This window comes from Siphateles boraxobius, unplaced genomic scaffold, assembly GCF_051911475.1.
Source record: "Siphateles boraxobius isolate OS27281-9 unplaced genomic scaffold, OSU_SipBor_1 130, whole genome shotgun sequence".
Classification (NCBI taxonomy): domain Eukaryota; kingdom Metazoa; phylum Chordata; class Actinopteri; order Cypriniformes; family Leuciscidae; genus Siphateles; species Siphateles boraxobius.
In genome coordinates this window covers 1,248,315-1,265,787 of record NW_027508734.1, presented here as the reverse complement: position 1 = coordinate 1,265,787, position 17,473 = coordinate 1,248,315, and the positions used below count along the sequence as shown (strand labels likewise).

The following is a 17,473-nucleotide window of genomic DNA, read 5'->3' as shown; positions in this document are numbered from 1 at the left end:
GACAGCTGTGTGGACCAATAAGACTTAAGAAGCGTTTGGGCCGCGAACGATGGGCGGGGCTTCGTTCTGAGGGAAATTCCATTGTGGCGGTTTGTATTTTGGTGAAGAAATGACTCTTTTTTTTTTCTTTTTTTATCTGACGGATATTTTCTTCATCTTCCGAGAATTCAACACCGGTAAATACACTATTATCTAAGACCATGCCTCTGTTCGTTCAAGATAGCTTGTGATATGATATATTAAAGATGTTAACCAAACCTAAAGTGATCGGAAAAGATGCCAGGGAAGATTAGGCTATAATAGTTTTTGCGTTTACTTGCATAACTTTTGTGTTGATATAGGCTATATATTTCCTCCCAGCTCTTTATTTTACCCTCCAAAGTTTCTCTGGGGAAATTTTTCGCAGAAATTTTATGACCGAATAAAATTTTCTCGGGCAAGTTTAGCAATTGAAAGAAGAATAGAGATATTATATGTTAGGATCATATTAGTTAAAATGATAATGATTTAAGTTATAACGAAATAAATACCATGGAAGCCCATTTCCGCCATATAAGAAAAAAAATCTTGCTTCTGTAAATCATAATGACATAAAACGTTGCAATTATGACACACTAAGTCATAGGCCACTTTAACAGATTAAATGTTGTAATTACCATAAATAGTTGTAATGTCGTCTTTTTATGTCAAAATTGGAAAAAACATAATTTTGACTTTTGATGTCATAATTAAGATTTACCAAAGCATGATTTTTTTCCTTGTGTGGTTTTATTTTTAATTTTGTAAGTATCACCTTAAGTCATTTTCTAGACAGTCACATGGATGGATAAAGTTGAAACACAACAAAGCTGTTTTTTATGAAAATGTTTATATACACTTTTCACATAAATAGAACATACAAAATTTTAAATACATAATAACAAACATTAATAAATAAGTTTATAAGTGAAAGTATATATATATATATATATATATATATATATATATATATATATATATATATTCAATATAAAACTAAACTCAACACCTTGGAAATTTATAGAATTTACACTTTACCAAAAAAATAGATTATCAGAAAGAAAACATCTCCAAAAAGAACAACAACTGTACTCTTCCTTCATTTTTAAAAGTACTTGAATTAGTTAAGTCCTAACTAGTTCAGCCACCACTAACATTCACAGTATATGTATTTTAATTCAACTTTTCACTTAATTAAAAAAAATATATATATTTATATTTCTTTAAAAAATTCTATTTTGCTTTTTTTTTTTTTTACATTTTGACACTTTTCCTCTAAAATTTTCTACGGACCCACAGCACTCCTTTGCGAACTCCGATGTGAAAACACCTGCCGTAAAGGACCTTAGTGAAACACTAAGGATCTCAACTCAGTCTGACGGCGCTTAGTTATGATGTCATATTCGAAGCGTTCATTGATAACGTGGTCCGTGTTGTCAGGACAGCGTTTGCTCCGTGTCGATGAAGTACGTGGTCAGTTGACCTTTGCCCTTGACGTTGACCACTCCTCTCTGAGTGACATCATAGCCCAGCGTTTGAGCCACATGTGCGGTTTCCTCCGTCACCTGAGAAGACAACAAACAACACACTGATTTAATTCCTTATTCATTTAACTAAATTAATTTAGTTAAAGTCCTTCTGGGGAAGTTCGTATTTACGAGTGTTTATGGCGTCAGGTGTGTTCAAGTATTATAATGCTATCATATTTTCTATTTTATTTTTGTTGTACATAAAAAAGCAAGAAAAATTTTGGAATGCACCGATATATAAAAAATTGGCCGATACGATAACCGATAATTCTTTATATTCGAAAGCCGATAACCGATATATTGGCAGATAAATCTAAATCCACATTTTTATATAATCTTTGAGAGCCTGATTACAAAGACAAAAGTCTCACCATTAAAATCCAATCTCCCAAACACACAATTATAATTTTCATGATAATTTTATGTAGCCGATAGGACAGACCTGCAGTACTTTACTGTATTTTACTTTTTTGAAGTGATTCCAATCATATTTTCAGCCATTCAAAACCATCATGTTGAACAGTGCGCATCTGAAGAGTCTCAGCTGAAGGAAATAATACAATATTTATCGGCTTTAATATATCGGCCAAATTTTCTTATCAAGCCGATATTGATAACATTAAAAATAAACATATATCAGCCGATACCGATAAAGAGGCCGATATATCGTGCATTCCCAAAAAAAAGAGAAAAGAAAGTATTATAAAAGAAAGCCTGTTGTCAAATAATTTTTTTTTTAAAGTGTATCGGGTCGCTAGTGACCCAAGGTATGTAATAGTGTTTGTTTTTTCTGCGCTACAATAATTTAATCGCTATTGACTCAATAAGTGCACTTCAGCTTTATTCCTCAAGGTGGCGATGTCTGATACATTATGATAACGTTCATAATTACTGCTGGCTTAAAACAAAGGAATATCCTCAGCAAAACCTGAAATGAAAAGTTTAAGCAAGTATTTTATCCCAATCGAATATTAGTGTCACGGTGGATCTGGTGAAGCTGTCAGGGGTCAGAATATTGATTTGAAGACCGATAGTTTTGAGAATATGTTTGAGATGGCGAATGTAAACCAGATGCTGAATGTACTTGGAAATGAGCAGCGATGATGGGAAAAAACATCTGCTCAAACTGAACCCTTCCAAGTTTCAAAAGGTAACAAAATATACTTTTATTTACTTACTTTATAGAGATCTGTGGAAGTAAAATATTGCCAAATGCTTTTTGAAACAAAAAAGCTTGTTGAATTGCACTATTTCAGTGCATTAACCATGATTGCTTTCTCAGGGCTTGCCGTTTTATGGGCTGAAATTCGTATATTTAAGCTGTGAATATTTCTAATTCAAAACATTTCACACTCTTTTTTTTATTATTAAAAAAAAAAATAATAAAAATTTTTATCATTTTTATGGGCTGAAATTCTGTACTCTACTATTATTCCTGCAGTTACCGGATGTGAAATGTTGAATTTTCTTCTAATTCAAACGACAGCCATTTTTTTGTCCCTTTTATTTCACTTTACAAATTCAGTGGTTTGAATTCGAAGAAAATTCAACATTTCACATCCGGTAACTGCAGGAATAATAGTAGAGTACAGAATTTCAGCCCATAAAAATGCAAGCCAATAAAACAAGCAATTTTGTTTAAAAAAACATTTGGCATTATTTTACTACCATAGAGATCCATCCACGAATATGTATAATGATAGACGAAACATTCATGCATGTAACCCTTGTGCTTCCTAATTATGGAAATATTTGTCTTTTTCAGGCTTTTTTTTTTCATCGTTTTGCTTGTGTTAGTGCCAACTGCATAAATTTTGCCACAGGTGTGTATTTTTGTACTATTTCACCCCCATTTCCTTTATATATATGGTTGGTATGGATGTCAGAGTGTGGTTTGTATGTGTGTAATAAAACAAATATGTGTGTGTGTATAATATTTAAGAGAGATAAACTCTGTCTCCCAGTGAGTTTTACTCCCAAACACACTCTCAGTGAAAGCTCATTTTTTGAGATATCAACCTTAAATTTGGAACACATCTCATTTAGATTTATGGCTTTTATTTTCTAACAGTTTTAGAGTTCAACATGTTTCATAAAATATAAATTTTATATAAAATAATGTTCATAAATGATTTTCATTATATTAAACCAATACATTTTTTTTTTTTTTTACTTTTTACATTTTTTATTTGATTTCAACAGTAATCTGCCAAGGGTCTTCTTTAAAATGAGACCATTTTAAAGTCTGTGCTCCCAAGCTTCAAATTTCTATGACAGTTTTTTGACAAGGACATTTTTGGTCCTGTGTGTATCTTTTTTAAATTGCTGCACAAAGGTTAAGGGTTAAATCCCAACACAGAGATTGATGTTTTGATGTTTCCACAGGTGTAAAGATGCATCACCTGTATTTTATCCAGGACTCCAGTGCTGTCCATCCGGCTGGCCACGTTTACCGTGTTTCCCCAGATGTCATACTGAGGTTTATGAGCGCCGATGACTCCTGCGATCACAGGACCGTGGTTTATCCCTGAACAAAACACAACACCAGTCTCACATTTATGCTGGATAAACAGATCAATCAACAACCTGACTGGTCAAAAGCTTGAAATAATGTGCATAAAAATGCAGTGTGTGTTACCGATCCTCAGTTTGAAGCTGTTGAAGGAGTGTTTGTTGATGTTTTCCAGTCTCCCCATCAGAGCGATGGCGTAGTCCAACATGCTGCGAATGTGATTATACGAAATGTCGCAGAGCTGAAGAAGCACAAAACTGATGAAAATCACGCATGTGGATTTGCAATGTCCTTTAAAGGGGACATACCATGAAAATCTGAGTTTTCCTGTGTTTAAGTGCTATAATCGGGTGCTTCTTTCTACCAACCCAGAAAACATGGAAAGTGAAACCCATTAAATTTGTTTAAAGCCTTTCTCTGCAAGCATGTGTAAAAATAAGACGATCAGATTTCGCTACCCTTCAGACATATGAAGAGGCTGCTGTCTTATAAACACCGCAGGAACTGTGGACACTTGTGTAGAAGTTCAACATGATGATGAGATGCGCACTGTAACTCCACAACAACTACATAAACGTCTCCACTAACATTCAGAAACTCTTCCTGAGTCTCTCCGTAAGGCTGCACTCGCTACTGGTTATTCTGGGATTCTGGATGAGTGAGATCGGACTGTTTTGTTATTGCCGGAGTTTCTGAAGCTCGTGTAAAGACTCCGCCCTCTTCTGAACGGAGGCGGAGCTGCAGCTCATTTGCATTTAAAGGGACACCCACAAAAACGGCATGTTTTTTCAAATTTGACAAGCTATAATAAATGATCTGGTATTTTGAGCTGAAATTTCACAGACACATTCTGAGGACACCATTTACATTTACATTTATTCATTTAGCTGACGCTTTTATCCAAAGCGACTTACAATTGCTATATATGCCAGAGGTCGCACGCCTCTGGAGCAACTAGGGGTTAAGTGTCTTGCTCAGGGACACATTGGTGTCTCACAGTGGATTCGAACCCGGGTCTCTCACACCAAAGGCATGCGTCTTATCCACTGCGCCATCACCACCCACCATAGATTTATATAACATCTCGTGAAAAGGGGCGTAATATGTCACCTTTAAAACACATGCATGCATTTGCTTGCTACTCACTTGCTGCTCCTCAGTTTTGGCAGGATTGGTCAGGCCGGCAGCCGCCATGTAAGTGCTCCCGATGGTCTTGATCTTTTCAACCGCACAGAATTTTGGCTTGTTAAGGAGCTGTGAGAGGAAAACACATTAAGAGACAGGTAGGTGTATAAGATTAAACCATCAACAGATGAACGATCAGGCCTTCACCTCATCAAAGTCTGAGATGATCTCGTTGAGGAAGCGAAGACACTCCAGCCCGTTGTTGTTGATGCTGGTCTCGCTGTAAAACTCTTTGTAGAACTGTGGCACGGACGCAAACATAACACACACACACTCACACGACTTGCTGTACAAGTCCTGAAACACACACAGGTACATCATATAATTAAGCCAACCTTGTAAAGCCTGACATATGAAATATTAGTGTATAATATTAATGTAATGAAACCATTTATTAAACCTTTAAACAAAATATTAAAGAAAAAAGTTTGCATATGTGTTTTTTGTTGAGTATCATATTTTATGTATCATGCTTTTATGGCTCATAGAGTCTGATATAGTGAGAATATGGAGGAAAAAAACAGCTTAATTTTATTCAGAGCAAAAATATGCAATTTAGTCTAACAGTAAGATGAAATTCTGATGCTTGTAATGTAAATCAATGAGATCTTTATAACAGTATAAAATAAATATCAATATCTGCCAATTATGTCTTAGATGATATTTAAATGCATAGTTGTATAATCTGTAGTTGTAAAACATAATGCAATACAATAATGATTGAAATATAATCAAATAAACCTTCCTCAAAAGCCTGATGATCATATTTGATACTCATGATTTAAAAAAAAAAAGTTGTCTGGATAATCAAGTAAACCTGCTTCAGTCCAGCTGAAATATTACTAACAATATCAAAGTTATTCTTGTGTTTCTTTGATAAAATCAGAGCAGATTTGACAGAGAGACTCGTGAAGCTCGAGCTGGAGGAGGACCATACAATTACACTAAAAGACTTTTACTTGATAAAAGAGTCAGAGTCTATCAGTCAGAAACAGAAGCACTGCAGGAGATTATTGGAGTTTTGATCTTGTTGATCATTCAGAAATTCGACAAAATTTGATAATCGTCAACGAGTGGATCTCTGAGCTGCTGTGAGTGAGTGGAGGCAGGGCTCATTTGCATATTCATAGAACCGTGAATAATAAATGAGGCAAGGGTGTCGCGTGCACAGGGGGGTAGGGAGGGGGGCTCAAGCTCTCTTTTGTCTCAAAATGTATTGTGCCCTTTTCTGATAATTGTAAATAATAATAATTATTATTATAAATATTATAATAAATGAAACACACACACACCCTTGTCACTAACAATAATAATACAAACAAATATTATGTTAAAAAAAATTTGGCGGAGAGAGAAGTGGTAGGCGGAGTTTCCTTTGCAGCGCCTCATACGCATTTAACGGTTCTGGTACGCACTACGCAGCAGTTCGCACGAGTCTCTTCAAACGAGCAGCCGGTAACGTTTAAGCTAATACGGAAAATTACATTTATCCTACCATCACCATGCTACTCTAAAAGTTGCTGCAGCATGCGAGTTATTCTTAACTACAATAAATGTATAACTCGATTTCAGACGCATTCTGAGTGACAATGTCATTCGTTTTTATCCAGGGAATAAAAGTGCAAGGGGAAATACATCTAACAGTTAGTTTAATGAAATCTTAAGTCCATGTCCAACTCTAAATTGTGAGGAACTTATATCTTTGATTTCATAGTAACGCTTTACAAAAATTTTACATCATTAGCCTACTCATGTATGAACTAACCATGAGCAACACATTTGTTACTGTAGGCTATATCTTAGTTAATACTAGAACTGTTAATTGTTTATTCGTGTTATGTCACAGTTAGTGCATTAACTAATGATAACAAATACAACTTTTGATTTTAATGTTTTAGTAAATCCTGAAATTAACTAAGATAAATAAATGCTGTAGAAGTGCAGTTCATTAGCTAATGCTAACTAATGAAACCGTATTGTAAAGTGTTACTGATTCATGATAGCTAACTCGGTCTTTCATACATATAATACATACATTACATTTACAACATCAACAAAACTAAAAATTAATTTTCCATAATTACCTTCTTGATTCTCACTGTTTTGTTTGGTAAAATTATATTTAATATTATCATAATTTCCCTATTTTCATTTGATTTGTTATGTATTCTAATAATTGTATCCACATATTTTCTTAGAATGCCAAGTAAAGAAAGAATAAAAACAAAAAAAAATCAAGAAGTAATCATTTTTTTTATTTAGTGCCCTTTTTCGTCCCTCCGCCCCTGCCCCTGAGGAGGTCTGTGCACGCCACTGGTGTCGAGTTACACTTAAGATATTCTAAGGCACAGCTGACACAGAAGGACTGGAGGAGATTGAGTGTAATGGACTCTGGCGCCTCTAGAGGGCATCAGTGGAGCTCGAGGTGTTCATCACGAACACCTGAGAGTGTGTGTGTGTGTGTGTGTGTGTGTGTGTGTGTGTGTGTGTGTGTGTGTGTGTGTGTGTGTGTGTGTGTGTGTGTGTGTGCGTGCGTGTCACCTGGTTTGGGACGTCCTTGCCGATGTAGAACTCGGTGACGTGTCCCGGCAGCAGATTCTGCAAGAGGAGTCTGTTCACGTTCTTCGTCGTCTCCATTTCATCTGTCTCTTTTTTAAAACACTTCTCCAGCAGGAACTCTGTGCGAGAGCCCAACTCATCCTGAATTACATCAGTTATAGAAACAGATTACACACACACACACTCAACTGAGCAGGGTTACAATGGTCAGCTCAAAACAGAGCATGAAAAAAGTTAAAATAAAATATTTAAAACTCAACATCTCTCACTTTTATTTAGTTTGATGTACTAAAGTAATTCGAATGATACAGAAAATGAATTTAAAAATATATATATTTAACATTTAAAAAAATTGCACAAAAAAAAGAGAAAACATTCAAAATATGAATAAAAACCATAATGTATGACTTATGCTTTAAAGACATGATTTCTGACAGCTAAAGGAAGAAGCCGCATATAAAGACAAAAACTTCTCAGTTTCGAGAAGTAGTTAGTCATCTAGTGGATTACTGTTGTAAAACTTTCCCAACACACAATGCATACAATCAAACTGAAATGGACTAATAACCAAATATCTGTTCACACACACACACTGAGTCACACACACACACACACACACACTGAGTCACACACACACACACACACACACTGAGTCACACACACACACACACACACACACACACACACACACACACACACACACACACACACACACACACACACACACACACACACACACACTCTTACCTGTCGCACAAGAATAAGGGAAGTCAAGTAGAAAATGACCAGCCAAATGCCGGACATGATCTTGGGCTCCTTAAGAACTCCCGGTCTACAACATACACAGTAGGATATCACAATAAATCATCATTTTTACTCAACTTCAACAATCACAGTGTTTCTGGGCACAGTTTAGAATTACAATGCAAAATAAATGTACATCTGAACCTGGACTGTCGAACCCACAAAAGTCACAAAATCAATATTGACTCTGATTACCTTCTTATTTCATGTTGCCGCTCATATTACAAATGATTAATCAGTGACGTTATAATAAAGAAAAAATGTTTGTCTTCATAATCCTTCATCAATATTAATATTCTGACATCACTAAGCCTTGATTTTTTTTTACGTCTGTAATAGAGACACTTTACATCACTCATGAGTAAATTAAGTCCCACCTACATATTTCTCATTGAGTATTTGGGTTCACTCTGAAAAAATGTGCTGAATTTAATTAATATATATTCAGCTGCCAATTTCAACACATTTTAAACTAAACTTATGATCATTTATTACTGTTATAAGAATCACAATTGATAAATCAGAAAATAATAATGCTAATTATTGTTATTTTATATCATATATATATAATCAATATGATTATTATTATATTAAATTATATAATTTAATTTAATATAACAACATCAACAATTAATGCACAATTAAATCAAATTAAAATCATCGCAAATTGTTATAATTTTTAATACACATACATTTTTTAGGGCTGGGCAACGATTAATCCAAAATATCCAAAATAAAAGTTTGTATTTACATAATATGTGTGTGGTTACTGTGTATAATTATGTTAATTATGTATATATAAATACACACATATGCAAGTATACCATTAAGAAATATTCTTAATATATTATATACTGTATATATATTTACTAAATATATACATTTAAGTGTATGTATTTATACAACATGATTATACACAGTACACACATACATATTATGTAAACACAAACTTTTATTTTGGATGCGATTAATCGTTGCCCCGCCCTCATTTTTTTCATTTTACTAGTAATTTTTTTGTAGTTAAACAGAAACGTGTGTGTTAGTGTCTTACGGGCTGTTGTCGCTGTAGAGCTGTTTGACGTAGCAGTCGGAGCGCGGCGCGTACACGTGCAAGAAGAGCGCTAGATAAACCACTAGCGCTAGCGTCAGGAGGAAGACTTTCACAGACACACACACACGCACGAACACCATCACACCCAGCATCGCCAACAGACAGCAGTACAGATAATACTGCAGAGAAACATTAACATATGATCAATATCACAGCAACACTCATGTAAATGTCATTTATAATGGTAAAGCATACCGGGACAGTGTAGAGATTGAGATTGTTCAACTCTGTTGTATTGTGGGAAACGTTTAAGCAGTCATCGCCTGGTATAAAAACCTACGAAACAAACATACAAGCTAAAGAGGTTGTGCAGACAGGCATAAAAATGCAGAAGATCATTTGTGTGTATTTCATTTTCTTATAATAAAGCAATAATAAAGCGGTGTCTCTGAACTACACTGGATAATTTTCCCCTGTAATAAAGTTACAAGAAATTTAGCTGTAGTTCTTTAGTGAAGGTCCAAAACTAATTAGATGCATTTTGATAAACTAACTGATAAAAATATTTCATTAATAGATATCAGTTTTGTGATATGTTATGCTAAAATATCCAATAAGGCATTTTCTAATTAAATATGCAATAATTTGCATACATATTAAGAGCATAAATTTGAAAACTGGATAAAGCCTGATTCAAAATACTTGTTTGATTTTGTTGAGATATTAGAGTTAAAGGTTTTTATAGAGGGGATTTTTGATTTCTCTTTTTATCACTCCATAAATCAGAGAAGACTGTCGACAGACAGAAAAAACACATTTCACCATGTTTTTATGAATAAAATGCTCTATAAATCAGGTTGATTGATGTATAAACAAACACTTCAGTAAAAACCTTCAGAATATAGATATGAATAAAACTGTAAGATTTGGTGTATGTAAATTGTACTGTGGTGGAGAAAAAAACTCTTTTAATGACATTCATTTTCTTTTAATGAAGCATAAAGCTTTGTCTCTGATCTACGCAGGATAATTCTTTCCCCCGTAATAAAGTTACAAGAAATTTAGCTGTAGTTCTTCAGTGAAGGTCAAAACTAATTAAATCCATTTTGATAAACGAACTGATACAAATATTTCATTAATAGATATCAGTTTTGTGTAATGTTATGTTAAAATATGCAACGAGTCATTATCTAATTAAATATGCGTTAATTTTTATACATTTTTAGAAGATAAATTTTAATATTGGATAAAACCTGATTCCAAATACTTGTTTGATTTTGTTGAGATATTAGAGTTAAAGGTTTTAATAGAGGGGATTTTTGATTTCTCTTTTTTTCACTCCATAAATCAGAAAACACTGTCAACAGACAGAAAAAACACATTTCACCATGTTTTTAGGAATAGAATGCTCTATAAATCAGGTTGATTGATATATATTAACAAACACTTCAGTAAAAACCTTCAGAATATAGATATGAATAAAACTGTAAGATATAGTGTATGTAAGTTGTACTGTAATGGAGAAAAAACTCTTTTAATAATATGTATTGTAACTTAAATTTAGTGACGCAAAAAGATAAAGGGCCAGATTTACTAAACAAGGCAAATTAGCGTCTGGTTTAAGACGTGCTTTCTTTGGGCGTTAAATAATGGATTAAATACCAGTATATTGACAAGCGCAAAAACTTAGTAAATCACTTTGCATGATTCATTTAAATACTCTCCTTCCATAAATACTGAGTCTGACAGGGAAACTTCTACAAATGCATATGCAATAAGCTTAGCTGAAAAAATAAAAAGTCCCCCTGTGGTGAAAATCCAGCTTTTAATATTGTTTATATGTCTATGTGGTGTTTTTAATATGCTTTAAGACAATCCCGGTGAAAATTCATAAGTTGACAGCATTGCTGAGTATTTTCTCCTTAAAACTGCAGTGAACCAAAGACAGTCTCAAAAACACGGTTTGAAATCGCTGGTGTTTCCGACGTCACAAACTACCTTGTAACCAATCAGATCAACGTGTGATCGACAACGAATGGATCTCTGAGTGAGTGAGTGGAGGCGGGGCCCATTTGCATATTCATAGAACCACGCATACTAAATGAGGCAAGGGTGTCAAGTTACATTCAAGATATTTATAGGCATGAAGACATTTTTTTAAGGAAAAAACATTTAAATATGTAATTTTGGTGGTCAAAGATGAGTTTTAAGTGATAAAATTATCGACAACAGGGGGACTTTAACGTCAAAAGAGGGTTTGCGCTGGAGCTGTTTGTAAATCTGGCCCTAAACACGGAAATGTGTATATTAGATGTTTATCCTTCCACTAGTCTGAAATGACACATGATATGGAAACAAAATTAACCAGTACATGAAAAAACATTAGTTTTGCCTGTAGTGTTAAATTCTTAATTTTCCACACTCATGATTCTATTGTAAATAACTTAATTTCACCTCTGTGCTAGAGTACAAACGTGTTTATTGCAGTGTGAAGACGGCTGCTTTGACTCTGTTTATGTCGAACAGTCCTGTAGGTTGTGAGCTGGTGTTTGTGCAGGGGTTTCTCACTATGTTGAGCACTGCCATGAGCAGCGTGATGAGCAGACACAGAAACACCAGCAGCAAACGCAGCGCCGCCCTGGTGGCCACGCCGTCAAACAGCAACGACACCGAGAGGATGCTGGGGGGGATCTTAGAGCTCCAGCGCTGATACACACACACACACACACACACACACACACACACACACACACACACACACACACACACACACACACACACACACACACACACACACACACACACACTTTATTTTACAAGCCCGCAACACTGTAAAATCCAACAGTGATTCAAACAAACACTTTTTAGTTAACTTTACTTAATGTCTTGACTTAAGTGTAAAAATCTTATAATCTGTACTATTCACATACTATGCTTTGTTTACTCAGAAAACCCAAGTTAAAGGGATAGTTCACTCAAAAATGAAAATTCTGTCAGTAATTACTCTCCCTCGTGTTGTTCCAAACCCGTACGATTTTCGTTCATCTTAGAAACACAAATGAAGATATTTTTGATTAAATCTGAGAGCTGTCTTATTCCTCCATAGGCTTCTAGGCAATTTCATCTGCCGGGTTCAGAAAAGTTAGAAAAAACATTGTTAAAATACTCCAAGTGACTACAGTGGCTCAACCTTAAGTTTATCAAGTGAAAAAAATAACGACTGTATTCAACTATTCGTTTCCTTCTGTGTGGGCCTCTGAGTGAGTTCACGTAGTGTAACAGCGAAGCGCTTCTGGGTTGTACGTCAGAACGTAGGCTCACTATTGGCCAGCATCACACACATCACACACATGACCAGCGTCGGCCCACACATTTTAACAATGTTAAGATTTAATTACATAGAAGCCTGGAGGAGTGATCGAGCTCTCAGATTTCATCAAAAATATCTTAATTCGTGTTCCGAAGATGAATGAAAGTCTTACGGGGTTCGAGCAACATGAGGGTTAGTAAATACTGACAGAATTTTCCTTTTTTGGGCGAACTATCCCTTTAAGATTAATTGATTGGTTTGAGTGCGGTTTTTGAGGCGGGGAAATTGTTAATAGTCTTTTCACTCATTTCCTTCACTTCTGCAGTTCTCTTTCCCTGTTTGCATTCACTCATTTACCAAAGTCATCTTGAATGTTGAATTGTCAATATAACTGAAAAATTTGAGTGTCACCAATCAATGTTTAGTCACCATTATTGTGATCAGTGTCCCTTCGGTTGGGCACTTGTTCATTTATACTATTGTAATTCTCTTCCCATTGAAAAAGCGATGCAAGAAGAAAGCAATTTTTTGGTTTCAAAAGAAGAGAAGTTATATATATATATATATATATATATATATATATATATATGTATGAATGAATGATGTATAACATAATTATTTCATGTCAATTAATGATCTTTTATAATTTTGTTGCTAACACTTATGTCCTAAATACCTTGTGAAACATTTAATTGGGTCGATATAATCCCTCAATATTTGTGACCATCTTGCAATTGATCATGCTTGAGTCACACAGACTTCAACGTTCAGCATGCAAAACACAACAATGGGAATTAAGGAATCGGTTTGCATGTTTTCTTTTAAGTAAGTCTAACTAATTTGATTTTACAGTGAATTTAACATACTTAATTGCAGAACTCTAGCTGCGAGTCTCTTCTGTTTTACAAACATATTCATTATAATATTTTAAGAGTTTACCATTGGTCAACCACTAATCTGACTTTTCTCAAAGACATGCAGTCGTACCTTCAGGAATCTGGTGAAGACCACCAGTGCAATCAGGATCTGGACTGGAAAAGTGGCTCCATACGACACCGCAAGAGCAAAGTTTCTGCACATGACCAAAGAGAACGAGAGATTTCTGTTGTGTATTCATGCAGAAACACTAGGAAATTGCGGAAAACATTTTCAAACTTTTCTAAATATGAGGAAATAAAGAACAGGCTTCTGCAATCTGACCCTCGCCAAAAACAGGTGATCTGAAATCTGCCATTCTGGAGCTCAAATTATGTGATTTCTTGAATATATTTAACAAAAAGAAATGTTTTGATTAATGGGGAAATTGATTGCATGGTGAACATCCTGTAAATTTTTACAGTCCTGTACGACACTCACTTTTGCGAGGTCAACATCTGAACCACGAACACAGAGATGAAGATGAAGGCCAGACATCCCACAGAGTGATGAAGCCCCTGGACTTCACCCAGAGAATACTGACACACACACACACACACACACACACACACACACACACACACACACACACACACACACACACACACACACACACACACACACACACACACACACACACACACACACACACACACATGGTTAAGAGTGAGGAAAAAACAACAACATGCTTTTAAATCCAGAAACAATTCCCACCTCTTTCTCCAGCTGGATGTCATTAAAAAATAGCGTCAACCAGTTCAGCTTCGCTCTTCTCCTGACCAATGAAGACACAACATTCGGTCAAATACTCGTTTATGATTGATTCCCTGTGGAGATCGTATATATTACTGAATCTTTCGCTCACCTTTCATTTTCCAGAGGGTCTAACGAGTCTGTCAGCCCATTTGGTGTTGATCTGAGAAAACAAACTAACGTAAATTACAGCGTTTTCAAAATTGAATATTAAAAAGAACCAAATTTATGTGAATCACAAAGAAAACCGAGTGAAAGTGGCCAAGAACGTGAGCTCTTTTTGAGCTCTGTTTTACCTGGATCAAAACCACATAATTTGAATTAAGCATTAAGTATTTTCTGTTAGAACGGTGTCGTGTTAGCGGCCCCAAAGTTAATAACTAATGATCTTTGCAACAGAAGTGAATCAAAATTAACTTTAGCTGGACAATAACTTTATTCTAGAGCTGCTGTAAAGCCAAAACAATCTCTGTTACTATAATTTCCTATTATCACTGTAAAGCTGCTTTGAAACAGTCTATATTGTTTAAAACGCTGTATAAATGAAGGTGACTTGACTTGACTTAATTATGTTAGTGTTCGCAAACTATTTTCATATCCCTGAATCAAATGAATAAACCTTATATTTTCACCTGTGAGTGTTCACATCCGTGGGCTCCTGTTGATGAGAAAGTAATGTGATTAATATGCGCCATAAAACATATTCAAAGTAATTGAGTGTAATTGGTCGGTGATAATGATCGACACTGACTCTCGCCGGCTGTGATTGGCTGATGCCGTTGTTAGCGGTGGGTGGAGCTGCCAGCGAAGCCTCTGATTGGTTGAGTCCATAAAACGGTGTGACGGATTTCCAGGACTTCAGATACTGCGACATACGCACCGACGCCCGGAGCTTGTGCCGATCCGTGAGTCTGTTGTTCACTTTCAGCTCATGAGTCTGACAGACACAAGAAGAGCCAAAACAATCACGTCTACACCCTTCTTTTCTTTATTGTTGAAAGAAATATACTTTTATCCATCAAAGACGCATTAAATTGATCAAAAGTGACAGTAAAGACATTAATTATGTTACAAAATATTCTATTTCAAATAAATGCTGTTCTTTTCAACTTTATTTCCTTTATTTATTTCCAATCCTGAAAAATAAAATGTACTCTAAAATGAATTAATATGGAAACCTTCCAAAATCTGTTATTTTTATTTATTTATTTATTCATGACAGTAATTATAAATGCCAAAATACAAGAGATTTATTTTAGCATTTATTTTAATTTTAGTAAACTTGGAAAGTCAAAAATACTGCTGATTTGATAGTAAGTCAATACGATCGATAGTAAACCTTTATTTAGTAGTTATTTTATTTCTTAAACAGTAGTTACTAGGAATGTGTAAAAATACTTGTAGTTCGGTACTAAGTCAATACCAAAGATAGTAAACCATTAGTTGATGGTTTGTTTACTTGCTAACTGAATGACTACTAATTAATGGTTTACTACAGTAGCTTTAGTATTAACTAAGTATCAAAGTACAAGTAATTTTTACATCCCAAGTAATTACAGTTAAAAAACTACTGAATGACTACTAACTAATGGTTTACTATCTTTAGTAGTGACTTAGTACCGAACTACACGTAATTTGTTCATCCCTAGTAAATATAGTGCTTAGCATAAGTCAACACACCCATGCTAAAGTTGACTAAAAAGAGGAATAAAAAATCATCTTTTGGAAATTGATCTTAATGCCTTGATTAAAAAAATGAGGAAAAATCCAACCTTTAAGGACACCAATTTTCTTTGTGAATGAATAATGTATCGTAAATAAATAAATGTTCTTCCTTAAAATACAGGTTGCATAAGTCAGGACACCCCTATGTTAAATTCCCATAAAGACAGCAGTTTTTTTTTTAAAGGCCAGTCATTTCATGGATCCGGGGTACTATGCATCCTGATAAAGTTCCCTTGGCCTTTGGGATTAAAATATCCCCCATCATCACATTCCCTTCATCATATCTAGAGATTGGCATGGGGAACTTTCCATAAGATCATCTTTCAATGCAAATCAAACCAGCTATTTAGGCTAACTGAAATAACACCTGCCAATCTCTAGGTATGGTGAAGGGTGTGTGATGATGATAAAAATCTCATAGTCTCTATGGGAATTTAACATAGGGGTGTCCTGACTTACGCACCCTGTATTTTAAGGAAGAACATTTATTTATTTACGACACATTATTCATTCACAAAGAAAATTGGTGTCCTTAAAGGTTGGATTTTTCTTTATTTTTTTAATTAAGGCATTAAGATCAATTTCCAAAAGATGATTTTTTATTCCTCTTTTTAGTCAACTTTAGCACGGGTCTGTTCACTTATGCTATCCACTGTACTGTGAAAAATATACAATAACTACTAACCAACAGTTACCTGAGTCTGACTGTAGGTTAATCACCTGTGTTGTTGTACTACACTGTTCTGTATTAGGATCAATGACCAGGAATGTTCTCCTTCCCTTCAAACTCGAATCCCGACTCCCGCCGTCTCCATCCTCCACCTGGTATTTCCCATCCAGGTGATCCAGCGTCTCCTCCGTGATGTGAACTCTCCTGTGAGGACCCGTAATCATCACTAATATAACTAGGATAATCAGGAACGAGAGGAAAACTGTAAATGTGTGATAGATACCCAGGCACTCCTCCAGACTCCATGTGATTGGCCAGAGTCACGTCATCTGACCAGACGTCGTACTGCCACTTCTGAAGGCCGATCACGCCGCACAGAACGTTACCCGTGTGCACGCCTACACGCATGTTGATGTTCACTTCCGTCGCTTCCCTCAGCTTA

At 35.2% G+C, this 17,473-nt stretch overlaps 1 protein-coding gene across 9 annotated transcripts in view; it reads right to left on the bottom strand.

The window, feature by feature from the left end:
- Positions 1–1,236: 1,236 nt before the first annotated feature.
- LOC143736752 (adenylate cyclase type 2) overlaps positions 1,237–17,473 on the bottom strand; it is a 32,668-nt gene continuing 16,431 nt past the window's right edge. For all 9 annotated transcript variants that reach the window (XM_077227422.1, XM_077227426.1, XM_077227419.1 and 6 more), the window contains 18 exons: positions 17,315–17,473; positions 17,082–17,235; positions 15,388–15,573; positions 15,269–15,294; positions 14,749–14,799; positions 14,598–14,658; positions 14,325–14,422; positions 13,956–14,040; positions 12,227–12,364; positions 9,914–9,994; positions 9,659–9,837; positions 8,551–8,635; positions 7,786–7,944; positions 5,392–5,541; positions 5,206–5,313; positions 4,186–4,300; positions 3,950–4,074; positions 1,237–1,583 (listed from right to left, as the gene is read on the bottom strand). In XM_077227422.1, the coding sequence (XP_077083537.1) occupies positions 1,455–1,583; positions 3,950–4,074; positions 4,186–4,300; positions 5,206–5,313; positions 5,392–5,541; positions 7,786–7,944; positions 8,551–8,635; positions 9,659–9,837; positions 9,914–9,994; positions 12,227–12,364; positions 13,956–14,040; positions 14,325–14,422; positions 14,598–14,658; positions 14,749–14,799; positions 15,269–15,294; positions 15,388–15,573; positions 17,082–17,235; positions 17,315–17,473 (2,089 nt within the window). In that variant the 3' untranslated portion in view covers positions 1,237–1,454. The remainder of the gene's footprint in view (positions 1,584–3,949; positions 4,075–4,185; positions 4,301–5,205; positions 5,314–5,391; positions 5,542–7,785; positions 7,945–8,550; positions 8,636–9,658; positions 9,838–9,913; positions 9,995–12,226; positions 12,365–13,955; positions 14,041–14,324; positions 14,423–14,597; positions 14,659–14,748; positions 14,800–15,268; positions 15,295–15,387; positions 15,574–17,081; positions 17,236–17,314) is intronic.